The 22,269-nt window shown below is 63.3% G+C and overlaps 2 protein-coding genes across 3 annotated transcripts; both read left to right on the forward strand.

Annotated features, from left to right (window-relative positions):
• On the forward strand, nucleotides 1-14,273 carry LOC102930002 (thymidine phosphorylase). Of its 2 annotated transcripts, none has more exons than XM_037889447.2 (10): nucleotides 1-156; nucleotides 7,770-7,922; nucleotides 8,828-9,030; nucleotides 9,408-9,506; nucleotides 9,933-10,062; nucleotides 10,640-10,758; nucleotides 11,291-11,453; nucleotides 12,542-12,772; nucleotides 13,034-13,174; nucleotides 13,898-14,273. In XM_037889447.2, the coding sequence occupies exons 2-10, from the start codon at nucleotides 7,781-7,783 to the stop codon at nucleotides 14,110-14,112; spliced, it is 1,443 nt and encodes a 480-aa protein (XP_037745375.1). In that variant the 5' UTR covers nucleotides 1-156; nucleotides 7,770-7,780; the 3' UTR covers nucleotides 14,113-14,273. The 2 variants fall into 2 exon arrangements, with proteins under 2 accessions (XP_037745375.1, XP_043377405.1); XM_043521470.1 differs by lacking the exon at nucleotides 1-156 and adding an exon at nucleotides 6,375-7,677 and having other exon boundaries at nucleotides 7,720-7,922.
• A 1,000-nt stretch (nucleotides 14,274-15,273) lies between these two features.
• Nucleotides 15,274-20,337, forward strand: LOC102946652 (protein SCO2 homolog, mitochondrial). Its single transcript, XM_037889458.2, has 2 exons — nucleotides 15,274-15,435; nucleotides 19,290-20,337. Exon 2 carries the CDS (start codon nucleotides 19,301-19,303, stop codon nucleotides 20,288-20,290), a length of 990 nt encoding a protein of 329 aa, XP_037745386.1. The 5' UTR covers nucleotides 15,274-15,435; nucleotides 19,290-19,300; the 3' UTR covers nucleotides 20,291-20,337.
• The last annotated feature ends 1,932 nt before the right edge of the window (nucleotides 20,338-22,269 follow it).

Raw genomic sequence — 22,269 nt, forward strand, 5'->3', positions numbered from 1 at the left:
AAGGAAGTTCTTTGGAACCTTACTACTGGACACAGCCCAAGATCAAACCTTCCAGAACTCAATACTCTGCACCATCATTCCGTGCAGAAGCCAGAACCCCAGACAATCCTATCCTGACTGGCCATCAGGAGAAGTTAGTCTGCCGTATCGGGAGTGGTAAGCATTGTGTGCTTAGTGACTTTTGTTGATTAATTGTTAATAAATACAAGTTAAGGATATTATTGGGTAAAAGGTCTTTCACTGGGAAAAGGTCCCACCAACCCAGGGCTTGTCAGACTTTTGTACTTGTGACCCCTTTCACATAACAAGCCTCTGAGTGCGACCCCCCCTTATACATTAAAATCACTTTTTTATATATTTAACACCATTATAAATGCTGGAGGCAAAGTGGGGTTTGGGGTGGAGGCTGACAGCTCACGACCCCCCGTGTAATAATCTTGTGACCCCCTGAGGGGTCCCAACCCCCAGTTTGAGAACCCCTGCACCAAGCCATAGAGAGACATTGAACCGTAGGCCCAGGGAGGATAGCAATTGGGAGCCCTAAATTGTGAAGGTAACGCCAACATTCAGAGTTTTAACTGCTAAATTGTTTTTTCCAATATTTTTATTTTCCTTTTGTGATGCTGGCAGGCCAAGGGCCAGTTCATGCTAAGATCCCCATGTCTCACCTGGATACTAGCAGATACATAGCTGGAGTCAATCTGACTCACCTGTGGATTAATATTGATAAAATAGGTATTACAATTATAAGAAAATGTTTAGCAGTTAGACTCTATTGAATGCTTGTGAGCCGCTGCCTGCATTAATCTAACTTGTAATAACTCATATATCTGGACGTGATATATCTTGACTTTAGCAAAGCTTTTGACACGGTCTCCCACGGTATTCTTGCCAGCAAGTTTTAAAAGTATGGATTGGATGAATGGACTATAAGGTGGATAGAAAGCTGGCTAGATTGCCGGGCCACAATGATCAATGGCTCAATGTCTAGTTGGCAGCCGGTATCAAGTGGAGTGCCCCAGGGGTTGGTCTTGGGGCCGGTTTTGTTCAACATCTTTATTAATTATCTGGATGATGGGATGGGTTGCACCCTCAGCAAGTTTGCAGATGACACTAAGCTGCGGGGAGAGGTAGATATGCTGGAGGGTAGGGATAGGGTCCAGAGGGACCTAGACAAATTGGAGGATTGGGCCAAAAGAAATCTGATGAGGTTCAACAAGGACAAGTGCAGAGTCCTGCACTTAGGACAGAAGAATCCAATGCACCGCTACAGGCTGGGGACCGACTAGCTAAGCAGCAGTTCTGCAGAAAAGGACCTGGGGATTACAGTGGACGAGAAGCTGGATATGAGTCAGCAGGGTGCCCTTGTTGCCAAGAAGGCTAACAACATATTGGGCTGTATTAGTAGGAGCATTGCCAGCAGATCAAGGGAACTGATTATTCCCCTCTATTCGGCACTGGTGAAGCCACATCTGGAGTATTGCGTCCAGTTTTGGGCCCCCCCCCCCTACAGAAATGATGTGGACAAACAGGAGACAGTCCAGTGGAGGGCAACAAAAATGATCAGGGGGCTGGGGCACATGACTGATGAGGCGAGTCTGAGGGAACTGGGATTGTTTAGTCTGTGGAAGAGAAGAGTGAGGGGGGATTGACAGCAGCCATCAACTACCTGAAGGGGGGTCCAAAGAGGATGGAGCTCAGCTGTTCTCAGTGGTGGCAGATGACAGAACAAGGAGTAATGGTCTCAAGTTGCAGTGGGGAAGGTCTAGGTTGGATATTAGGAAACACTATTTCACTAGGAGGGTGGTGAAGCACTGGAATGGGTTCCCTAGGGAGGTGGTGGAATCTCCATCCTTAAAGGTTTTTAAGGTCCGGCTTGACAAAGCCCTGGCTGGGATGATTTAGTTGGGGATTGGATCCTGCTTTGAGCAGGGGTTGGACTAGATGACCTCCTGAGGTCTCTTCCAAACCTGATACTCTATGATTCTATGATTCTATAATCTGTGTTCCGTATTCTAATGTAATATCTGAGCGGGTGGAGGGTAAGCCTCTGTGACTGTATGAATCACGATTCAGGAAAGGGAACTGTGAAGAGCTACAGAAATTGTTATGCCCCTCCTGAAGGAGGAGACCCATCGATACAAGACCGGCTCAGTTTGGATTTTACAACTGGAAACTCCCCTGGATTGAGAAACCATCTGCATCAAACAGGACTAAAGACTCTTATTGTTCTGCTCTCCTCCCACTGAAGATAAATCAGGCAAGGGGACTCCTCCCAGCAGCTGAGTTTGCAGCTCAGAGCACAGGGAAGGAGGGAGATAAAAACCCCAAGCCAAAGGTACTAGGTATCTCTATGCTGCTTGGATTCGGGGGCTGAGGGGGGAGGTGTTTCTAGGCATAAGCAAGAGGTCCCCAGCTACTTAGCCTGGGTTAGCCCTAAAGGACAAATAGAGCTTGCTGATTATTGAAGCCTATATTACCTTTTGAAACCTAAGGGTGTAGCTCATTGATGTGTCTATGGGCTTCTCTTCATGTATAGACCTGCAGCTTTAGTGAAGATGCTACACTACTACACTTCTCCCGTCGGCGTAGTTAAATCTCCTCCCTGAGAGGCGGTAGCTATGCCAACAGGAGAAGCTCTCCCATCGCCTAGTGCTGTCTACAGTGCGGGTGAGGTCGGTGTAACTGCATCGCTCAGAGGTCTGGATATTTCACTCCCCTGAGCGATGTCGTTAGACCCGTATATGTTTATAATGTAGACCTGGCCTATGCTTGCTCGCTTTAACCTTGTAAATAACTCTCTGGTTATTTTGCCTGGTCCTTTGGGATTAGGAATAACGGGAATATTGCTGCGGTTCTTGGTGTAAGGGGTGATCACAGAGATTCACTCACCTGGGTGACAAGACAGACAAGTGTGTCCAAGAGGACGGTCTGTGATTTTGTGTTAAAGCTGATAAAGTGCCTGCAAAGTTGGCACTTGGAGCAGCTGGTTGGTGAAAATCTCAGGGCTTGGCTACACTTGCAAGTTAGAGCACATTAAAGCAGCTCCAGGCACCCTAACTCACGACCCGTCCACACTGGCAAGGCACGTAGAGCACCGGGACTCTGCTGCTGGAGCGCTCCTGGTAATCCACCTCCACAAGAAGCATAAGGCTTGGTGCGCCTCAGCTGAAATGCCCCGGCGTCAGTGTGAACAAGGTGTTGCATTACTGCACTGTGCTTGGCCTCCGGAAACGTCCCCTAATCCCCTGAAGACAAGTGGCCACTCTTGTCATTGTTTTGAACTCAGCTGTAGGAATGGGGATATGCCCTTTCAAAGCTCCGTTTCTGACAGCCGGCTGCTTATCTACTCCGGGACAAAGCAACCATTAGTGTGATATGTTGCTGCTGTGAGTGTGTGAGAGAAAGTCGGGCGGGAGGGGGGTCTGCTGCTGTTTGAACTTACAAGACAGCATGCTGACATGCTCTCAGCCCCCCAAAAACCCACTCTCTCTCCCCCCACATACACACAACACACTCTCTGTCACATTCCACCCCCCACCTCCATTTGAAAAGCACGTTGCAGCCACCTGCATGCTGGGATAGCTACCACAATGCACTGCTCTCTGTGGCATTGCAAGAGCTGCTAATGTGGCCACACCAGTGCCCTTGAATCTGACAGTGTGGACACACTGCAGCGCTTTCCCTACTGCACTCTCCAAGGGCTGGTTTAACTCAAAGCGCTCTACAACTGCAAGTGTAGCCATGCCCTCAGTTTCAAATTAACAACCAACTTAGGGTTTGTGCCCTGGTTTTTAACAATCTGCCCTGAGGTTAGTACTCACACTCTTGCATCACCGTTGGGAGTGCCACAACTTTTATAGGCCTTTTTATCAGGGACTAAATCCTTTCACTTCCCTGAACTGAAGAAAGTGGATGGGAGTCACAGGCTGGCTCACAAACACGTGAGAGCCTATTTGCATTCCCACTCCCTTTCTGGTTACTAAATTAGCTCTGTTGTTTTGGAGATACAAAGCATTCATTCACAATGACCTTTTACCTTGTGTACATAAAGGAGTTCACTACAGCAAAAGGCTAAAATGCCCACATAAAATAACAGAGTAGCATACTTGAGGGCGAACCATTTAAATAGGTGAAATCTCAAAAATACCAGAATGAAAAATACGTCAGGGCATTGCAGAGCCAAGCAGAATCAAAAAAGAATATGATTCAAATATTAACTCAGGGTGCACTTCAAAATTTCAGTGCACAAGCCGCTCCGATCACTTCAGAATACGTGGTGCAGAACGTGGGTTTTTTGCCACAGCTTTAATTACCATGAGCTGAATCTACCTCTAATCAACAAGCCTGGGCACATTAGCTTATCCATCATGGGTTGACCCAAGGCAGCTCTCTCAAGATCAGTCCAGAGTCAACACTCGCCTCCTGTCGGGGTGATCAATAATATTTATCCCAACACCATGTTACTTAGCTGAGATTAGATTTGACATTTAGAACACAGATACCCAAACAATATATACTGTTATATTTTACAACATTTTAGCCATAGCATGCTTGCAGCTATCAATACTGCATTTATGGTAACTTACCCCAATACCTTAACAATTCCTGTACGTTATTGCAGTCTTACTGGTTAGTTACCAACTTCCAAAAAAAACCAAAACTCCCTCTAACTTGCGCAACTTGCAGTGTACCTGCCCTTTCGGGGTTACTATAGCAAAGCTTACAACCCAATTATTTCTGTTCTCCTACTTCCTATTATTATTTCTATAAGCACACTTGGCAGACGAATTATATTTTACGCAAAACTACAGACCTCCCTGATCACTTCAGGGGTCAATGTGATGGGGCGTCCATACCACACAGGACTGGAAATTTGTAAGGTGGCCAGATAGGCCGATTAACCCCACTGGCTGCACCGGGAGCAAGAGCCAGGGAGTGGGAATGGATTGCAAGCAGGTTCAGCTGGGCAGGACTAGGCAGGGCCTATAAATCCAGGAAGTTGGCAACAGACAGGGGTAGCTGCTGGGAAAGGGCAGCCACTCCCTGCGAGGAGGGAGAAGGGTTGGGAGTGGCTCACCCAGAGTAAAGAGGGAAACCAGAAGTTGTAGGAAGCAGGCCAGGAAAGGTGCAGTGAGGGCTGGGAGAATGAAGCCCAGAACTGCTGGCCTGAGGATCGCTGGACTGGAACCGGGAGAGAGGGCAAGCCCGGGTTCCCCTGCCAGCTGCTGAGGGAGTGGCACCTGAGGAGTGAATGGGAAAACTACCTAGGACTGCTGAAGGAAAGGCTTTGATACACCCCAGAAGGGGGGACTGGCGAACGACCAGGCTGGAGGGCGGAGTCACAAAGAGGACGCTGCGGGTCCTGAGATGAGAGAATTGCTGCAGACCTGGGAGAGAGACAGTGTGACGGCATGCGAGCACGGGAAGGGGCGTCGACCTTGAGAGCTAATCCCCAGAGTGACCAGGAGGGGGTGCCAGACAAGCGGCAAGTGGAGCATCCCCGTGACAATCAACACCAGCAACGACAGCTGCCAATCAGAACTGGGCCGAGTCCTGCTGCCCAGAAACGCACAGACCGGCCCTTCCAAGCCCTGGAGCTCCCTCCCCCCGAGCAGCAAACGCTTGGCTCTCCAGGAGCCGTAATGAGCTCCAGGTGGCAAACTGAGATGACAACCGGGTGGAACATCCCTGACTGGCAGCTGCTCAGCACAGAACTCGAACGGGCTGACTCCATGGGCGCCGAACAGGCAACCCACCCAAACCCACAGGAAGCCCATGACACTTGGCCAACCTCTCAGGCTTTGCCTAGACAGAGGATTTGCTTCAGTTGCTGCCATGGAGACAGCTCTGCCCTCTCACCCAGGCAGAGCTCACTCCTGCTTGACACCGAGGTCAACTGCGGGTTGCTGCGGAGCTGCACGGATGGCTGGCCCTGAGCGTGTGCAATGTGACTGAAGGAAACGCAAAGCGAAGCCAATGCCAGCCCAGCCCAGCCCAAGAGCCACCATGCAGCCACTACCCCTGGTGGCTGGGTACAATAAACCCACATGCACACGTCTAATAACCACACTCGCAGTAAGTTACGGCATCCGCCACTCTCAACGGGAGCCCGGCTCAGCTGGACGTCATAAAATCATAGCGTATCCGGGTTGGAAGGGACCTCAGGAGGTCATCTAGTCCCACCCCCTGCTCAAAGCAGGAGCAATCCCCAACTAAATCATCCCAGCCAGGGCTTGGTCAAGCCTGACCTTAAACACCTCTAAGGAAGGAGATTCCACCACCTCCCTAGGTAACACATTCCAGTGCCTCACCACCCTCCTAGTGAAATCGTGTTTCCTGATATCCAACCTAGACCTCCCCCACTGCAGCTTGAGACCACTACTTTCCTCCCCACATCACCTCCCCACGGCCGAGCCAGTATGAACCACGCTGAGCTGGGCTTGGATTTAATCTTGGCCGACTCTGTGCAACCCCAGCCCGCAATTTGTGTCTTCCCTGAGTCCTCCCTCTGGTCCCGTCCCCGTGCGACGGGCCCCTCTGTCTAGAGCTCAGGAAGGGTGGTCTCCTTGTGCAGGCACTGAACAGGGACTCTGAAGATCTAAGCTGACTCCCCGCAGACTCCTTGTGTGACCCTGGCCACGTCCTTGTGTCTCCCGGTGCCTCAGTTCCCCTCTATAACATGGGGACCACAGCACTGCCCTCCCTCACTGGAAGAGTGGAGGCCATAAATCCAGTAACAAGGGTGAGGAGCTCAGAACTATGGCTGGGTCATATAAGTACCTGGAGAGAGATGGAAGGTCCGCAGCTGATTACAGAGAGCCTAGGCTGGTGGATTTCTGGCCCAGTCCGCACTGGCTGATGGCATTAAGCTATTACTGTCCTTGCATACCCTCAATAGAGCCGTGACCTCGGCTGCATTGAGGGCAGGAGCTGCCCAAATGGGCCTCACAAGGCCAGTTTAGGTCACCTGACCAGCCTGGAGCCCAGAGAGAGAGAAAAAATTTACTTCTAACATACCCTTGGACTTCAGACACTGGGCAGCCCAGCTGTCCCCATGCCCCGCAAACAAGGACAGCTCCCTGGCTTGCCAGCATCCTCTGGGAAGAGAGCCAGGAAACTGGATTTAATGAATGGGGATTTCACAGGCACCTGTCCCCCTGAACAGTACCCACACCCCAGCTGAGAGGGGAGAGGGCCCAGTGCCTGGCGCTGCCGGGGAACTCTGGCCCAGGGCATCAGGGCAAACCGCACCTCTGAGGGAGAGAGGCCTGGGTCTTCTGTGTGCCCTGAGATTTGAACCATGGTTGCAGGGGGCCCTGGGGGTTCACCGGGCTAGGGTCACCTCAAACCCGCCCAGACGGCTGATCTCGGGGCTGGAGCAGCAGGTCCAACTCCCCCCGGCCGGGTGTCCCCAGGATGACTCTAACTAAGCCCCGATTGGCTGAGCCACATGGGAGTTTCCCAACACACCTCTCCCGGCCCGGGACGGCCCGGGGCAGCGGGGCCCTTCAGCCAGGACCGGTCCCGGGAGCGGGGCGCGGCCGGGGCAGAGCCAGCGGCTTCCCCGGGGCTGGGCCAGGAGCTGCCCGGGGCAGGGACGCCTGGAGACCGGCCCCGGGCCAGTGTTCGCCCCATGTCCCAGCGAGGGGGCTCCCGGCCGGGACCCGAGTCCCTGCCTGGGGTCTCTCCGCTGAGCGCCCCGCGGGACCGGGCAGCGCCCTCCGCAGCCCCCGCCTGCCGCCCATGCCCCGGCCCTGTCCCCGCAGCGCCCGGCCCCATGGACCGGACCGGCCCGGGCTCGGGCAGCAGCTTCCCGGCGCTGATCCGCAAGAAGCGGGACGGGGAGACGCTGCGGGACGAGGAGATTCGCGACTTCGTCCGGGCCGTGACCCGCGGGGGGCTCCAGGAGGGGCAGATGGGTGAGATGGGCCGGGCACCCCCAGAGCCCACCCGGGGACCTCGGCGGGGGCGGGCGCGAGGGTCCCGGGGGGGTGGGGGAAGGGGGGTACGTCCTGGGGAGATGGGGGGCCCAGGGGGTAGGGGGGTCCGGGGGGCGATGGGGAACAGGGGTTAGGTCCTGGGGGGATGTAGGACCCAGGGGGAAGGCAGGTCCTGGGGGTGGGGGATGCAGGGGGCAGGTGGATTCTGGAGAGATGGGGATTAGGTCCTGGGGGGATGGGGAACAGAGGGGACAGGCAAGTCCAGAGGGGAGGGGGACAGGGGTTAGGTCTTGAGGGTATGGGGGACCCAGGGGGCAGGCGGGTCCTTGGAGGGATGGGGAACAGGGGTTAGGTCCTGGGGGTGGGGGATGCAGGGAGCAGGTGGGTCCTGGAGAGATGGGGATTAGGTCCTGGGGGGACAGGGGACACAGAGGGCAGGCAGGTCCCTGGCAGGATGGGGACCAGGGGTTAGGTCCTGGGGAGATGGGGGACCCAGAGGGCAGCACACCTGGTGACCTTGCGTGTCCCATTTCCCTGGGGGGTGAGGACCTCTGAGGATCTCTGCTCTGAGCTGAGAAATGGGCTCCCAGGCTAAGTTGGACGTGGATCCTAGGGGAGCCCCGTCTGCTTTGGCCCCGACGCAGCGATGGTGCCCGGAGTTAATTGCTCCCCTGGGTGGGGACAGGGTGGGGAGAGCCCACCCCAGGGGCTGTGACTCCCGCCCATCCCCTCCTCTCCCCACAACACACCCCAGCCTGCCCATTCCCAGACCTGTGCGACCCTGGACCATCACACCCTGCCCAGTCCCCATCAGTGCAGGTACTGCGCATCCCCCCGAGCTCTGCCTCCAACCCCCGGTACTCAGCCCTGGCTCTGTCCCCCAGGGGCCATGCTGATGGCCATCCGGCTGCGGGGCATGGATCCGGACGAGACGCTGACTCTGACCCGGGAGATGGTGGTGTCGGGAAGGGTCCTGGAGTGGCCTGACAGCTGGCAGAGGCTCCTGGTTGACAAACACTCCACAGGGGGCGTGGGAGACAAGGTCAGCCTGCCCCTGGCCCCGGCCCTGGCTGCCTGCGGCTGCAAGGTGAGTGCCAAGGCCCGGCAGCCTCTGCTCCCTGTGCAGAGGCCTGAGTGGGGCCCAGGGGTTCATGGCAACCCCACGCACCTGCCCGGGTCCCCATAGCCCATAGCCATGCCTAGAAGGGTGGAGATGAAGGCGGGTGTGCTGGGAACCTGTGTCTCCCAGCAGGTGGGGCTGGCAGCATGGTAGTGGGTACACCCAGGTGCCCTGCTGCTGGCCTGGGTCTGCCATTGCACAGCTGCCAGCAGAGATGGGTGCCCTGGCAGAGCCTCTGCCTGGTGTGGATTCCCTTTGGCACCAAGGAAAGGGGCTCATCCCTCCCCATCTCTCCTGCCCGGCTGCCTCTCACCAAGGCCTGTGGCTTTTTCCTCCCCTGCCAGGTGCCCATGATCAGTGGCCGGGGTCTGGGCCATACTGGGGGCACGCTGGACAAGCTGGAGTCCGTGCCAGGGTTCAACATCTCTCAGAGCTCCGAGCAGGTGAGGGGGCCGCGGCAGGGGCTGGGTCCGTGCCAGGGGAGGGAGACCCGAGGGCCTGCCTGGTATTATGCTGCCCGCAATCTGGTGCCCCGTGCCTCTGGGACAATGGGAGGGGGCACAGAGCAAGCATCCATAGGGGCTCAGCCCATGAAAGGGGTGTCTGATGGAGGCAGGGGGAGACCTGAGCCGGGGGAGAGCCAGTCAGTGCCTTGGCGCTCCCCTCATCCAGGCTTCTCACTGAGCCCCTCAGACAGCTGGGCATCCTGCACCCAGTGCCTCTGCCCATCACCAGGGGCGGGCATCCGGGCTCTGCCCACCTCCTGGCACAGGCCAGCTACTTTGCACTTGGCTGTTGCCCAGAAAGGGCCCTGCTGGGGTAACTGGCTTTGGGGGGTGCATGGTGACATCCCCTCCCCGCTGCTGCAGATGAGGAGCATCCTGGAATGTGTGGGGTGCTGCATTGTGGGGCAAAGCGAGGATCTGGTCCCAGCAGACAAGGTGCTCTACGGCCTGCGGGACGTCACGGCCACCGTTGACAGCCTGCCCCTCATCACAGGTACCACAGCAACTGCCCCCACCCTGACGCCTGGCTGCCTCCCCCGGGGCCTTTGCAGGGGGCAGAGGAAAGTGGGGTGGCCCCGATGGGGCAGGCGTCCCTGGAATCTACACTGTGGCTGCCCCCTTGGGGTGGCAGAGCCCGCAAGGCGCAGTGGGGGCCAGCGCTCTTCACCCAGTCAGCGGTGTCTGAGATCCAGGGGGGACTGGGAATGGTGAGGACCGTGGGGGGCCCAGGAGGCTGCCCGCTGGACTGGGAGACCCACGTTCAGAGAGAAGAGAGCTGACCTCTCACCCCAAAGTCCAGCCCCCATCAGCCCTGGTGTGAACTCCTTCCCCTTGGGCTGGCTCAGAGCAAAGAGTTCACCCCTTGTGCCGTGCATGGCGTCGCTGCCCAGCAGCGGGTCGGCCAGCGGAGGGTGCCAGGGGACTCGCAGGAGGGGAGACGGTCAGTGGGAGCCAGAGAGCAGAAATCAAGGCAGGGCGTGGCAGCAGTCCCCGGGGCAGCAGCGCCCTGCCCCAGCAATGGAGGTGCCCAGGCCTCCCCATCTCTGAGCCGGCTCCCCCTGACTCTGCAGCTTCCATTCTGAGCAAGAAGGCAGCAGAGAAGGTCTCGGCCCTGGTGCTGGACGTGAAGTTTGGCAGTGCTGCCCTCTACACCAGCCTGGAGAGCGCCCGGACCCTGGCCCAGAGCCTGGTGAGCGCCCAGACCCACCAACCCTGGGACAGGGGGCACAGCCATCCCCACCCACCCCTGGAGCCCTGAGTGGCCAGACCTCCTCCCTACTCTGCTTGCAGGCGCCTCCTGTCCGCCCACAATCCCTGTGCTGACTGGCCTCCCCGGCCCTCTCCCTATGGGGCTAGAGGCCTCCTGCAGGTCCCTGACACCGGGAGCCGTGCCCCGTTCCCGTGCCCGTGCCACAGGGGCGGGCGACCTGTGCTCTGGCACAAGGGGAGCTGGGATGTGCCCGTCACTCCAAGACAACCCACAGAGAAAGGTCTGTTCTTCCCGGGGAGCCGAGTCTGTCATGTGCAGCAGGGTGAGGCCAGGCCGGGCAGGGCAGGAAGGGAGGGGTGCTGGGACCATCAGCCAGCCGCACGGTCTGCAGCCCCCATGAGATGGTGACGCAGGGTGGGAGCTGCCCCCCGTCCTCTGGGGGGACGCCAGGCTCCTGTCCCCAGGCCCAGCTGTCCCAAACACTCTCGGCCCCTCCCTCCCATCCCTGCAGGTGTCGGTGGGCAGCCGGCTGGGGATCTGCACGGTGGCCATGCTCAGCAAGATGGATGGGCCCCTGGGCCAGCGCGTGGGCCACTCCCTGGAGGTGCTGGAGGCCCTGCAGTGCCTGGAGGGCCAGGGGCCGGCGGATCTGCACCAGCTGGTCACCACGCTAGGTGTGGGGAGCTCAGGAATTGCAGTGCTGGGGGAGACAACAGCTGCCCGAGGGTTAATGCCATGAACATGGGCGGCGGGTGACCCGGGGGCTTGGGTAGGCTAGCTCTTAGCTGGACCGCCCCATCTGCCCAGGGCCCCATACCTCCCACCCTCCTTCCCCCGCCGGAGCCCAGAGCCCCCCCACCAACCCCGGGCCACCCGAGTACTCCCCACTCCCCTCAGCCCTGAATCCCCAGGCAGGTAAGCAGGTGAGCACGGCCCCCAGCACGGCAGGCAGTGCGCTCCAGCCCCCGAAAGCCAGACGGGCAGGCAGCTCGAGCCCTGGCTCCAGCCACCCAGAGTCCCTGGCTGCAGGCTGGCCCCCACTAACCCCAACCCCAGCCGGGGCAAGGACGCCGGAGCCCTCCCAAAAGGTGGGGGTGAAAGCAGCCCCCTGCCTACCCCCAGCTGCCTGCCCAGCTCTCCCCCAGCGCAGCTCTCCCCGACCCGGCTCCAGCTGGGGGGGCCCCTCGGAGCCACAGCCCAGCCATGACAAGAGCCGGGCAGGCAACTGTGGGGAGCCTTGGCAGACCCTCCACCTGCCCGCAGTGCGGGGGGCCCAAGCAGCCCCAGGCCCATGTCCCTGCCCCCCCCATGCCCCACACCCAGGGCCGTGCGGCTCTTATCAGGGTCAGACTGCAGCTCCGAGGCCCCCCCACAGCCGGAGCCGGGTCAGTGAGACACGCGGGCCGTGCGAGGAGCCAACGTGGAGGCGCTCGAGTGAACCTCCACACAGAGCGGCCACCTCCTAGCGCCAGCCCTTTGTCCCCTCCTGCCCCTGGCCAGGCTACAGTCACATCCCCCCGCACCCGTGAGGAGAAGTGGGGGGCGGAGGCCAGTAGCTGAGAGCGGCTATGGCCATTGGGCTCCCCGTCACAGCAAGGTGACTGGGTGGAACGGGGCCCGTGGGCAAGCCTGGGGGCAGGGCGTGTCGGGGACGACGGGACGAGGAGCAGCACCTTGGGGCAGAGGGGCGGGAGGGGGCTGCGGGAGGGAGGGGGGTCTCCGTGGGCAGGAGCGAGACCCCAGCCCGTCTCTCCCTGCGCAGGGGGCTGTCTGCTGTGGCAGTGCGGGGAGGCCGGCTCGGTGGAGCAGGGCGCTGCCCGCATCGCAGCCACGCTGGCGGATGGCTCGGCGCTGGGGAAGTTCCAGGCCATGCTGCAGGCCCAGGGGGTGGAGGCCGGCGTGGCCCGGGCCCTGTGCACAGGAACGGAGGAGCAGCGCTACCAGGTGCTCGGCCGGGCTCGGGCCCAGGAGGAGCTGCCCGCGGCCCAGGACGGTAAGCGGGGGCGGGCAACGAGGGTGGGGCAGCCCCAGCCTGCAGGGGGAGCTGCTCTCTGCCCCTCCTCGCAATAGGAACCAAGGGAGCCGGTGCTGGGGAGAGGGGCCCAGGCTAGTGCCCCCCGCCCTGGCCCAGAGGGACACCTCCATGTCCCCAGACTCCCGCCACCATCCCCACATCTGGGCTCCCTGTGACCCCGGCTCGCAGGCTGGTCTGGTGCCTCGGTAACTGCTGGCCCGTCTCCGCCCTCCTCCCCAGGCACAGTGCAGCGGGTCGAGGCCCTGCCCATCGCCCTGGTGCTGCATGAGCTGGGCGCCGGCCGCACCCAGAAGGGGCAGCCCATCAACCACCTTGTGGGGGCCGAGCTGCTGGTGACGGTGGGGCAGCGCGTGGCTAAAGGTAAGAGCCAAGCACGCCCCGCCCAGGGCGCCAGCATGCAGGGCTCTCCAACCACCCCCGGCTCTGCGCTGCCTGCCCTGGGGTCTGCTCCTGGGGCCAGACAAGGGGGCAGAGTCCAGCCAGGACTTCTGTCTATCTTAGGGTTTTATTCCGCTGCCCATTCCCATAGTATCTGACCTGCTCTGGGGCACCCATCCCGAGCTGCACCCAAGTGCCCTTTGCCTGGCAGTTATTCTGCAGCTGGCACTGCCGGTTCAGTAGTCCAGAGCCTGGGGGCTCGCTTGGGTTCCCTTTGCCTGGGTGTAGGTGGCACTTCTGGACTGAGGGCCCCTGAGCTGGAGACTGGCTTGAGGAGGGGGGAGACACCTGGCACTACCCCCCACCAAACTGCAAATGGGGTAACTGGCTGGGATTAGAGCAGGTGGAGGGAATGGTAGGGACTCGTGAGGAGGGGTGCCCACTTGGAGAACCCCGACCAGCCCATGACTTCTGAGACCCCAAGAAGACCTGGGACGCGCCTGCCTCCCCTCCCTTGGGTTAGGAACCAGCTGGTTCTACTTTGGGTCCTGTTTTGATCCCATCTCTGCCCAGGAAACGAGGCCCTTGCTGCCCATCCCAGCCCCGGCAGGTGACCCCAAGAGCCCCGCTCCCTCCCAGTGCTGTCCTTCCCCACGCCCAGCAGGGGGTGACAAGTGTCTCAGCCCCTGCCCCCCATCTCTGTAGGTTCACCCTGGATCCGGATTCACTACGACACCCCGGAGCTCAGCAACGATCAGAGACAGACCCTGCAGGGGGCGCTGGTCCTGGCAGCCTCGGAGCCCTTCCTGCCCAGCTGCAAGGTCGCAGAGGTCGTCCTGCCACAGGGCAGCCGGTCACTGGAGGAGCTGACAGAGGAGCAGGGCTTGGGGAGCAGCCAGGAACTGCTCTGCTCCGCCTGAAGGGAGGGATCCCCTGCCAGCTGGCTCCCAACCGCCCCATGCAGCCGCTGCCCCCATGGACCCTCTGCCTCCTGGACAGTGCAACTCGCCACCACCCTTCAGCCCCACGGCCAGCCCCTGCCAGCATTAACGACTGGGCAATAAAGCGTCTTGCTCTGCTACCCCCTAGTGGCCATTGGTGGTAACAGCCTGTCCCTCCCCCTCTGCTGCACTGCAGCCAGGTGGTTTGGCTGGGCCAGACACTTGGCTCTAGGGGTGCTGCCCCCTAGAACGACCCAGTCCGCCCGTCCTGTCACTGGCACCCTCGGGTGTTGGCCTTGCCACCACGATTCAGGCAGGCCGCTCACGTCGGGCTGCCGCAAGCTGCCGTTCTGCCCTCGCCCCCCGTGGGGACAAAGCGGCTTCCGCCGGCGACTCCGTTCGACACCTTCCTCGGCCGCGGGCGGCCTGCACTGGGGTGTTCAGCGGGCCACTCCTGGCAAGGGCCCACCCCGGGTCTCTCGACGTGCGTGCAGCCCTCCCACTAGGGGTCACGTGCTGGGGCTGGATCGGGCACCCCCAAGTTTGGGGGAGCCGGGGGGGGCATCCCCAGCCAGGGCTGCCCCCCATGCCCATCATAGCCCCCTGGCTGGGGAGGGGCTCTGCAGGGGCACGGGAGACACGCCCAGCAGGGAGCTCTGCAGGAGGGGGGACACCCCAGGTGCTGTGGGGGACGGGGGCACCAATTAGGGGGCTCTGTGGGGGGAGGGTGGACACCCCCAGATGGGGGTTTTGAAACCTGTGGGGAGGGGGACACCCCCAATAGGGGGCTTTGCACGGGGGCACCCCCAATTTGGGGGCTCTGCAGGAGGGAGGGGACACCCCCAGATGGAGGTTCTGCGGGGGGAGGGGGGAGCCCCCAGTAGGGGGGTCTGCAGGAGGAGGGACACCCCTAGATGGGGGTTCTGTGTGGGGAGGGGGGAATTGGGGAGCACCGGGGGGGAGGGGGACACCCCCAGCAGAGGGTTCCGTCGGGGGAGGGGGTCGAGCCCTCGCAGCCCAGCGCTGTGCGGGCAGCGCCCCCTGCTGCCGGCAGGCGGGTATTACACATGAGCCGCGGAGCCCAGAGCGCAGGCGCAGAGTGAGCGTCCGGGCGGGGCCCGAGTGCCCGCGCTCTGAGAAGGGGAGGGGGCTGTACAACCACGCATGCGCTGGGCGGGGCCCTGGGTGCGCGAGTTGGCGTTGGGGGATTCGACACGGCACTTCCTGGTCTGGGCGCGCCCCGCCCCCGCGCGCGCTCGGAGCGAATCTGCCGACGGAGAGAGACCACGGCGCTGCCGCCAGGTGGGAGGGGGGAGCTCGGGGCCGGGCTGCGGGTCGGGAGTGGGGGGCACCGGCAGGGCTGGGGGGGCTGGGCTAGCGGGGGCTGCGGGTCGGGAGTGGGGGGCACCGGCAGAGCTGGGGGGGGGCTAGGCCAGCGGGGGCTGCGGGTCGGGAGTGGGGGGCACCGGCAGAGCTGGGGGGGCTGGGCTAGCGGGGGGCTGCGGGTCGGGAGTGGGGGGCACTGGCAGCGCTGGGGGGGCTGGGCTAGCGGGGGGCTGCGGGTCAGGAGTGAGGGGCACCGGCAGGGCTGGGGGGGCAGGGCTAGCGGGGGACTGTGGGTCGGGAGTGGGGGGCACCGGCGGGGCTGGGCTAGCGGGGGGCTGCGAGTCGGGAGTGGGGGGCACCGGCAGAGCTGGGGGGGGGCTGGGCTAGCGGGGGCTGCGAGTCGGGAGTGGGGGGCACCGGCAGGGCTGGGGGGGCTGGGCTAGCGGGGGGCTGCGGGTCGGGAGTGGGGGGCACTGGCAGCGCTGGGGGGGCTGGGCTAGCGGGGGGCTGCGGGTCGGGAGTGGGGGGCACCGGCAGGGCTGGGGGGGCTGGGCTGGCGGGGGCTGCGGGTCGGGAGTGAGGGGCACCGGCAGGGCTGGGGGGGCAGGGCTAGCGGGGGGCTGCGAGTCGGGAGTGGGGGGCACCGGCAGGGCTGGGGGGGCTGGGCTAGCGGGGGGCTGCGGGTCGGGAGTGGGGGGCACCGGCAGGGCTGGGGGGGCAGGGCTAGCGGGGGGCTGCGGGTCGGGAGTGGGGGGCACCGGCAGGGCTGGGGGGGCTGGGCTAGCGGGGCTGCGGGTCGGGAGTGGGGGGCACCGGCAGGGCTGGGGAGGGCTGGGCTAGCGGGGGCTGCGGGTCGGGAGTGGGGGGCACCGGCAGAGCTGGGGGGGGCTGGGCTAGCGGGGGCTGCGAGTCGGGAGTGGGGGGCACCGGCAGGGCTGGGGGGGCTGGGCTAGCGGGGGCTGCGGGTCGGGAGTGGGGGGCACCGGCAGGGCTGGGGGGGCTGGGCTAGCGGGGGGCTGCGGGTCGGGAGTGGGGGGCACCGGCAGAGCTGGGGGAGCTGGGCTAGCGGGGGCTGCGGGTCGGGAGTGGGGGGCACCGGCAGGGCTGGGGGGGCAGGGCTAGCGGGGGCTGCGGGTCGGGAGTGGGGGGCACCGGCAGGGCTGGGGGGGCTGGGCTAGCGGGGGCTGCGGGTCGGGAGTGGGGGGCACCGGTAGAGCTGGGGGAGCTGGGCTAGCGGGGGGCTGCGGGTCGGGAGTGAGGGGCACCGGCAGGGCTGGGGGGGCTGGGCTAGCGGGGGCTGCGAGTCGGGAGTGGGGGGCACCGGCAGGGCTGGGGGGGCTGGGCTAGCGGGGGCTGCGAGTCGGGAGTGGGGGGCACCGGCAGGGCTGGGGGGGCTGGGCTAGCGGGGGCTGCGAGTCGGGAGTGGGGGGCACCGGCAGGGCTGGGGGGGGCTGGGCTAGCAGGGGCTGTGGGTCGGGAGTGGGGGGCACCGGCGGGGCTGGGCTAGCGGGGGGCTGCGGGTCGGGAGTGGGGGGCACTGGCAGAGCTGGGGGGGGCTGGGCTAGCGGGGGGCTGCGGGTCGGGAGTGAGGGGCACCGGCAGGGCTGGGGGGGCTGGGCTAGCGGGGGCTGTGGGTCGGGAGTGGGGGGCACCGGCGGGGCTGGGCTAGCGGGGGGCTGCGGGTCGGGAGTGGGGGGCACTGGCAGAGCTGGGGGGGGCTGGGCTAGCGGGGGGCTGCGGGTCGGGAGTGAGGGGCACCGGCAGGGCTGGGGGGGCTGGGCTAGCGGGGGGCTGCGGGTCAGGAGTGGGGGGCACCGGCAGGGCTGGGGGGGCTGGGCTAGCGGGGGGCTGCGGGTCGGGAGTGGGGGGCACCGGCAGGGCTGGGGGGGCTGGGCTAGCGGGGGGCTGCGGGTCGGGAGTGGGGGGCACCGGCAGGGCTGGGGGGGGCTGGGCTAGCGGGGGACTGTGGGTCGGGAGTGGGGGGCACCGGCAGAGCTGGGGGGGCTGGGCTAGCGGGGGGCTGCGGGTCGGGAGTGAGGGGCACCGGCAGGGCTGGGGGGGCTGGGCTAGCGGGGGCTGCGGGTCGGGAGTGGGGGCACCGGCAGGGCTGGGGGGGGCTGGGCTAGCGGGGGCTGCGGGTCGGGAGTGAGGGGCACCGGCAGGGCTGGGGGGGCTGGGCTAGCGGGGGGCTGCGGGTCGGGAGTGGGGGGCACCGGCAGGGCTGGGGGGGCTGGGCTAGTGGGGGGCTGCGGGTCGGGAGTGGGGGGGCACCGGCAGAGCTGGGGAGGGCTGGGTTGGCTGGGGGCTGCGGGTCGGGAGTGGGGGGCACCGGCAGAGCTGGGGGGGCTGGGCTAGCGGGGGGCTGCGGGTCGGGAGTGGGGGGCACCGGCAGGGCTGGGGGGGGGCTGGGCTAGCGGGGGGCTGTGGGTCGGGAGTGGGGGGCACCGGCAGAGCTGGGGAGGGCTGGGCTGGCTGGGGGCTGCGGGTCGGGAGTGGGGGGCACCGGCAGAGCTGGGGGGGCTAGGCTAGCGGGGGGCTGCGGGTCGGGAGTGGGGGGCACCGGCAGGGCTGGGGGGGGGCTGGGCTAGCGGGGGGCTGTGGGTCGGGAGTGGGGGGCACCGGCAGCGCTGGGGGGGCTGGGCTGGCTGGGGGCTGCGGGTCGGGAGTGTGGGGCTGGCGTACCAGGGGGCTGCGGGTCGGGAGTGGGGGGCACCGGCAGAGCTGGGGGGGGCTGGGCTAGCGGGGGGCTGTGGGTCGGGAGTGGGGGGCACCGGCAGAGCTGGGGGGGGCTGGGCTAGCGGGGGCTGCGGGTCGGGAGTGGGGGGCACCGGCAGAGCTGGGGGGGATGGGCTGGCGGGGACTGTGGGTCGGGAGTGGGGGGCACTGGCAGCGCTGGGGGGGCTGGGCTGGCTGGGGGCTGCGGGTCGGGAGTGTGGGGCACCAGCAGAGCTGGAGGAGTGTGGGGCTGGCATACCAGGGGGCTGTGGGTCGGGAGTGGGGGGCACCGGCAGAGCTGGGGGGGGCTGGGCTGGGGGGGGGCTGGGCTAGCGGGGGGCTGTGGGTCGGGAGTGGGGGGCACCGGCAGAGCTGGGGGGGCTGGGCTAGCGGGGGCTGCGGGTCGGGAGTGGGGGGCACCGGCAGAGCTCGGGGAGCTGGGCTAGCGGGGGACTGTGGGTCGGGAGTGGGGGGCACCGGCGGGGCTGGGCTAGCGGGGGGCTGCGGGTCGGGAGTGGGGGGCACTGGCAGAGCTGGGGGGGGCTGGGCTAGCGGGGGCTGCGGGTCGGGAGTGAGGGGCACCGGCAGAGCTGGGGGAGCTGGGCTAGCGGGGGACTGTGGGTCGGGAGTGGGGGGCACTGGCAGCGCTGGGGGGGCTGGGCTGGCAGGGGGCTGCGGGTCGGGAGTGGGGGGCACCGGCAGAGCTGGGCTGGCAGGGGGCTGCGAGTCGGGAGTGTGGGGCACCAGCAGAGCTGGGAGAGTATGGGGCTGGCGTACCAAGGGGCTGTGGGGCATCGGCAGAGCTGGGGGGAGCCCAGGGCTGCAATGGGAGGGGCGTGGCTGGAAGGCCGGAGCCAGGTCCATCCGCACAGAGCCGAGGGAGGTGAGGGTCGCCCCATGGTCCAGGAGCCTCTAGCCTGAGCTCCAGCGTTACCAGCCTCCTCCTGCCATGAGGGTCTAAAGTCGGTTGTTTCTCCCATCTCTGTTCTGTGTTCTGGCTTCCCACGATCTCCCCGGGCCTGGCCCGCAGGCCGCCCACAATTCCCGCAGTGCAAAATGCTACGGATGAGCCCAGCCCAAAACACTCGTTACTTGAGGCTTTTTTGTCCTTTCAGCTTTGCCCAGGATGTTTCAGACCCTCCCGCTCCGGAGCCGCTGGCCCTTGGCCCCATGCGGTGCCCAGCAGCTCAGCCTCCAGGGGAAATCCTGGGCTTTCCGGGAACATGCCCAGAGACGCCCTCCAGCCGGCTGCGCCAGGTGGTTCGTATCGACAGCCAATAAAACAGTCTGGCCGTCACCCTGCTTAAAAGCCTGGGAAGTTGGCAGTAGCGGGTACACCAAGCCTGCAAGGTGGTTCCCAGGTGCAGCAGCAGGGACTCAGCAGCGAAGGTGGGCAGGTCAGACCCTTTCCTGGAACAGGGTCACCAGGAGACTGTTCGCTCAGGGGCCCCCGTCGACCGGCGGCTCCGCCACACGGATACAGCTGAGGACTCGGCTGCTCATCACCTGCCTCTTTGGGGGGGCAGTCCTGGGTGCGTGGCTCTACATCCGCTCTGAAAAGGAACGGCAGCAGAAGCTGCAGCGCATCCAGGAGCTGAAGAAGCTGGCCATCGGCCAGGGGGACTTCCACCTGGTGGACCACACCGGGCAGCCCCGCTCCAAGGCCGATTTCTTGGGGCAGTGGGTGCTGCTCTACTTCGGCTTCACCCACTGTCCAGACATCTGCCCCGAGGAGCTGGAGAAGATGAGCCAGGTGGTGCAGCTGCTGGACCAGGAGCCACAGCTGCCCCAGGTGCAGCCGGTCTTCATTACGGTGGACCCCGAACGGGACAACGTGGCCGCTGTGGCCAAGTACGTGAAGGAGTTCCACCCGCGCCTGCTGGGGCTGACTGGCAGCCCGGAGCACGTGCGGGAGGCTGGCAAGGCCTATCGTGTGTACTACAGCGCCGGGCCCAGGGACGAGGACGATGACTACATCGTCGACCACACGGTGATCATCTACCTGCTCAGCCCCGACGGGCTCTTCCTGGACTACTACAACCGGAGCAAGAGCGAGGCGCAGATCGTCCAGAGCATCAAGGGGCACATGGAGACCTACCAGACGCTCTTCAGCTGAGCACCACACGGCAATAAACGCCCTGCTTGCAGCTAGGGCAGAACGACGGGGCCTGATCTCCTTTCTGTAGCCCAGCACTGCTGCTCCAGGCTGAGCGTTGTGAAACAGGCAGCGGGGAAGGGGCCTTCTGCAACTGCAGGGGCTCGGCTCCTCCAGGGCCCCTTCCCTTACAGCCACAGGGGCTCATCTCCTGTGCCAGGTGGGGAGGACCCCCTACAGCCGCAGGGGCTCGGCTCCTCCTGGGCCCGGTGGCCAGGATCCTTCCCCTACAGCCGCAGGGGCTTGTCTCCTCCTGGGCCAGGTGGGCAGGACACAGACACACACACACACCCCTGCAGCCACAGGACCCCCTCCCCTTACAGCCACAGGAGCTCTTCTCCTCCTGGGCCAGCTGGGCAGGATCCCCCTGGAGCTGCACAGTGAGTGCTGTTCTCAAAACTGGCTGGACCAGGCCTGTCATCATCAGACCCAGCTGCTGCTTTGCAGCTCCCAGCCCTGCTTGCGGTGCTATCATTAATCCTTAGCACAGGCAGAGCAGCCAAAATCCCTGAGCCTCCTAGAACAGAGAACGGCGTGAGGGGCGCGCGAGCGGTTGTGGATGATGGGGCGCTGGCAGGAGCAGGGCGGCTGTCCTGTATGTTGTGGGTGTTGGCTTGATGCAGCACCATGTGCTGGAAGCCGCAGGCGGGATGGTGGAGGGAGGTGGAAGCTGCACTGAACCTAAGGATTATTCAAAGCCATCCTGGATGATATTGGAGGGGGGGTGTATTTCCCACCAAGTCTCCTGGGAGGAGCTGGCTGGTCTGTGGGGCTCAGCCCACCCTGGGGAGCCAGGTCTCCTGCTGTCGAATCCGCACCCTGCAGCTCTAATGCCACCACTGAAAGGACTTGGCCCCTTCCACTAGGCCAGTTTGCGGCAGGTCCCAGGCCAGGTGTGTCCAGCGGCTCCCCCCACCACCCCCAGGCAGGCTCAGGCAGCACGTTGCATTTATGGAGCCTGTGCGCTCACGTGGTGGGGAGAAGAGAGGCAGAGCAGCATGGGCCACACGCTCAGTCCATGGCGCACCTGCCCCTACTTGGAACATTGGTTGCCCCATCTCAACAAAGCTCTTAGAGTGGGAAATGGTAGCGAGCAGGGCAACACAAATGGTTAGGGGGCTGGAACAGCTTCCATCTGAGGAGATTAGAAAGACGGACTGGTCAACTTGGAAAAGAGACAACTAAGGGGGGTATATAATAGAGGCCTGTAAAATCATGAAGGATGTGGAGAAAGTGAACCAGGAAGTGTTGTGTACCCCTTCACACAGCACATGATCCAGGGGTCACCCAATGACATTAACAGGCAGCAGGGTTAAAACAAACGAAGGGAAGTATTTCTTCACACAATGCCCAGGCACCCTTGGGAATGCATTGCCAGGGGATGTTGAGAAGGCTGAAAGTGGAACTGAGTTTCACGAAGAATTAAGTAAATTCCTGGAGGACAGCTCCAGCAGTGGTTATTAGCCAAGCTGGTCAGGGACAACCCCATGCTCTCGGTGGCCCTTACCTCTGACTGTCAAAAGCTGGGACAGGACAGGGGCTGGATCACATGATAAATCACCCTGTTCTGTTCATCCCCTCAGAAGCCTCTGGCACTGTCAAGACACCAGGACGTTGGGCCGGCTGGCCAGTGGGTCTAATCCCCTTCTTATGGCTGCCACAGGGGTTGGGGTGCTGGGGCTGCCTATGCTGGCAGCTGAGGAAGGAATCACTCCAGGCAGAGCCATGTTTTTCTTTAACAGTTACATGCTGGGGGACTGGGGGGAGGGAATAGGAAGGATGAGACAGGATCCTCCACACCCAGGCTGTGAGCATTTGGGGTCAAAAGCTGGGCCCACCTTGGGAATGGGGAGGGCATAGCTTGTTTATACGCCCTGGAGCCTGAACCTGCCCTGCTCCTCACCTGGCGGCCCAATCCCCCCCATTCACAGGGAAAGCGC

The sequence above is a fragment of the Chelonia mydas genome, chromosome 1, assembly GCF_015237465.2.
Source record: "Chelonia mydas isolate rCheMyd1 chromosome 1, rCheMyd1.pri.v2, whole genome shotgun sequence".
Taxonomy (NCBI): Eukaryota; Metazoa; Chordata; order Testudines; family Cheloniidae; genus Chelonia; species Chelonia mydas.

Bases quoted from the DNA above. Each gene is read 5' to 3' on its own strand.
- LOC102930002 (XM_043521470.1), top strand. From the start codon at position 7,454: ATGGGAGTTTCCCAACACACCTCTCCCGGCCCGGGACGGCCCGGGGCA. The intron at 10,063-10,639 runs GTACCACAGCAA...CTGACTCTGCAG, and splicing joins CAGCCTGCCCCTCATCACAG to CTTCCATTCTGAGCAAGAAG. The intron at 12,773-13,033 runs GTAAGCGGGGGC...CCTCCTCCCCAG, and splicing joins GCTGCCCGCGGCCCAGGACG to GCACAGTGCAGCGGGTCGAG.
- LOC102946652 (XM_037889458.2), top strand. From the start codon at position 19,301: ATGTTTCAGACCCTCCCGCTCCGGAGCCGCTGGCCCTTGGCCCCATGC.